The sequence below is a fragment of the Gastrolobium bilobum genome, unplaced genomic scaffold (assembly GCF_033153095.1).
Source record: "Gastrolobium bilobum isolate Gb01-03AN ecotype WA unplaced genomic scaffold, APGP_CSIRO_Gbil_v1 utg20487, whole genome shotgun sequence".
NCBI lineage: Eukaryota > Viridiplantae > Streptophyta > Magnoliopsida > Fabales > Fabaceae > Gastrolobium > Gastrolobium bilobum.
Window position 1 is genome coordinate 367750 of NW_026897768.1, and position 2827 is coordinate 370576.

A 2827-nucleotide genomic window follows, 5' to 3' on the forward strand; every position below is an offset into this window, starting at 1 on the left:
CTCTATCCCAAGCTAGCTCCAAACCAACCAAGCAAGCCCATAACTCAGCATGCAAAACTGTACCTGAGCCTAAATTTTTACAGAATCTGACGATCCAAGTTCCTGAGGCATCGCGAAAAACTCCTCCACACCCAGTCCTAGTACCATTAGCATCACATGCACCATCAACATTAAGCTTAACCCAATCCACAGGAGGACAACACCAAGCAACCAATCTCTCTATTCGATTCCTTGGTTGATTGCCCGCTCCAAAAACAGGGTTAGCTGCAAGAGCGACACTATCTCTGAAACCAATTGCTGAACGGATAAGTGAATAAGCATTCTGGCGATCACCTTCAAAAACCCAAGAATTCCTACATTTCCAAATTTTCCAGGCTAAGATTCCAAATAAAAGAGGCCAGTCCGACCCCATCCCCCAATCCTTTGAGCTGTCTAAATTAGAAATGATCCAATTGTGCAGGTTGAGGTTGAAAAATTCACGCTGATTTATATGAGGCATTATCATGCACCATACTTCCTTTGATTGTGGACAGTCGCGAATAGTATGAAGGATAGTTTCACTAGACTGATTACATCTAGGACACAGATCTGAAAGAGCCATATGGCGGCGGAGTCTACAAACATTAGTCATCAGCTTCTCCCCTGCCATTAACCAATGAAAAAAGCGAATTCTTTCTGGCCCCTGCCATCTCCAAACACTTTCCCAAGGAAACTGTTGGATTGTAGTATCTTTGATGGCTAATATTGCATATGCTGACTTAACAGTAAACTTGCCATCTGTCGTTCCATTCCAAATTAAATGATCCTGGCCATCTTGACTAGAAGGAGGAAGAAAATTCATAAATCGATGCAGCACAGAATCTGGAAGCAATTGTCGAAGAGAATTCCATTTCCATTGCCCCAATTCATCCACGTAGTCCACCACCTTCTGAAGAGTATCACTAATAGAAAACTGAGAACCTGCATATGAGATCAAAGGACCACAATCGGGCAGCCAGCTATCAAGCCAGAACATAGTGGACTGACCATTGCCTAACTGCACCCGACTATGATCCATTATAATATTCCAATGACGCGTAATTCCCTTCCAAAGCTGGGAGCTGTTGTTTGGAGCATGAATAATTGGTGTCATGCCTGCCTCCACATTGTACTTAGCACGTAAGAACTTTGACCACAAGGCATCTGGATGAGCTACGAGGTTGAACCCAACCTTCATGATAAATGCTGAGTTCATTTCCCTCATACTCCGCAGTCCAAGGCCTCCATTGTTTTTATCCATGCAAATCTGCTTCCAGGCCACAAGATGAGAACGTCTAGAGTGTGGAGATGAACCCCAAACAAAATTTCGAATCTTCCTATCAATCTCTTCACAGGTGACTTGCGGTAATGAACACACCTGCATTGGATATGATGGGATTGCTAATAACACTGCTTTAGATAATGTTACAAGTATATCTCTTAATCTCTTAGGTTTCAAAGTTTTTCTTAACATCATTATAGTTATAACTGTATAACCATAACGAATTTAAGTAATGAATTGTCTTAATGAAATTTTGTTGCTTAATATTTGTGGATATCAATCAAAGCAACTGTATGTCCAACCGTTTAGTTAGACAATATGGTGGTTTGATATAACTGTATACATTAATGAAGAGTTAGAGAGATAGAGAGACAAAAAAAAAAAAAAAAAGAGATAGACAGACACAAATATTTCACATGGTATGTATTTTTCTTCAATAAGACAGTTTCTGAAAACAAAATTCTTTGAATAAAACAAAATTTATATACTTCGTACATACCACTAATTTTTATAAGTATTAAGGGAAGATTATATTTACATATTTTTTGTTTATAAACTCCTACAAACTATACTGTGTCTAATCAATAAGATATTCTTGAGTAAAGTATTACCAGTCAAACATGATATAATTTGTAAGTTTATAAAAAAAAAATAAAAAATTTGTCAATATAACATTACTCAACTATCAAATATGAAACTTCAAGTCAGCGATTTATTCTATTCAACACAACCCAAATTATAGAGAAGGCTTCGAATAAGATCCACCTTAGAACAACCCAAATTCATATTTAAATAAGAACCTATGTCAGCGTTTGAGGCCAATAAATTAAGGCAAAGAGTGGAAGATGAAGAGGCCACAGAAAGCATATGCCCAAAAATGTCTTCCCCTTTCTTTCAGAACCAAGATTGTGAGATTTTGCAGGAGCCTTCTGACATTTTGTTCGAATCATGTTCAAGCAATGGTGTTCGTGACTCTATCTATGATTCTCTTTCCTTCGATATGGTTGACTTCTCCATGGATTCACAGTCACCAATCAAAGGAAACCACAACGAGCGAAAGCAATTGGTGGTTAAGTCTGAAGGTAAACAAGAGCACACTGAGAAAATGTCGTATATAGGTGTAAGGAAAAGGCCATGGGGAAAATTTGCAGCAGAGATTAGAGATACAACGAGGAATGGCACAAGGGTTTGGCTTGGAACCTTTGATAGTGCTGAGTCTGCTGCTTTAGCTTATGACCAAGCTGCATTTTCCATGAGAGGCCATAATGCTCTACTCAATTTTCTTGCAATTTTTTTGTTGTTGGTTTCAGACTTTCAGCTAATGTTGTCAACGAATTCAAGTGATAGAGACTCGTCATAGTATTTGAGAATCATGATGCTGTCAACCTGTACAGACTATAGAGTTTATGGAATTTGCTGACCAAAGAACTGCATCAAATCGGTGACGCTCTTCTCTAGTTGAACCCGAGTTCTTTCTCTAGACTAATTTATATTGTTACTCGTTTTTCTAGTTTTCGCCTTTGATGT

General features: G+C 38.3%; 1 protein-coding gene across 1 annotated transcript; it reads left to right on the forward strand.

Moving 5' to 3' along the window:
* Positions 1–2102: 2102 nt before the first annotated feature.
* On the forward strand, positions 2103–2660 carry LOC133310084 (ethylene-responsive transcription factor ERF098-like). Its single transcript, XM_061510972.1, has one exon. It carries the CDS (start codon positions 2103–2105, stop codon positions 2658–2660), a length of 558 nt encoding a protein of 185 aa, XP_061366956.1.
* The last annotated feature ends 167 nt before the right edge of the window (positions 2661–2827 follow it).

What these genes read in the sequence shown, in the direction of transcription:
- LOC133310084 (XM_061510972.1), top strand. Translation starts at nt 2,103, where the DNA reads ATGTCAGCGTTTGAGGCCAATAAATTAAGGCAAAGAGTGGAAGATGAA.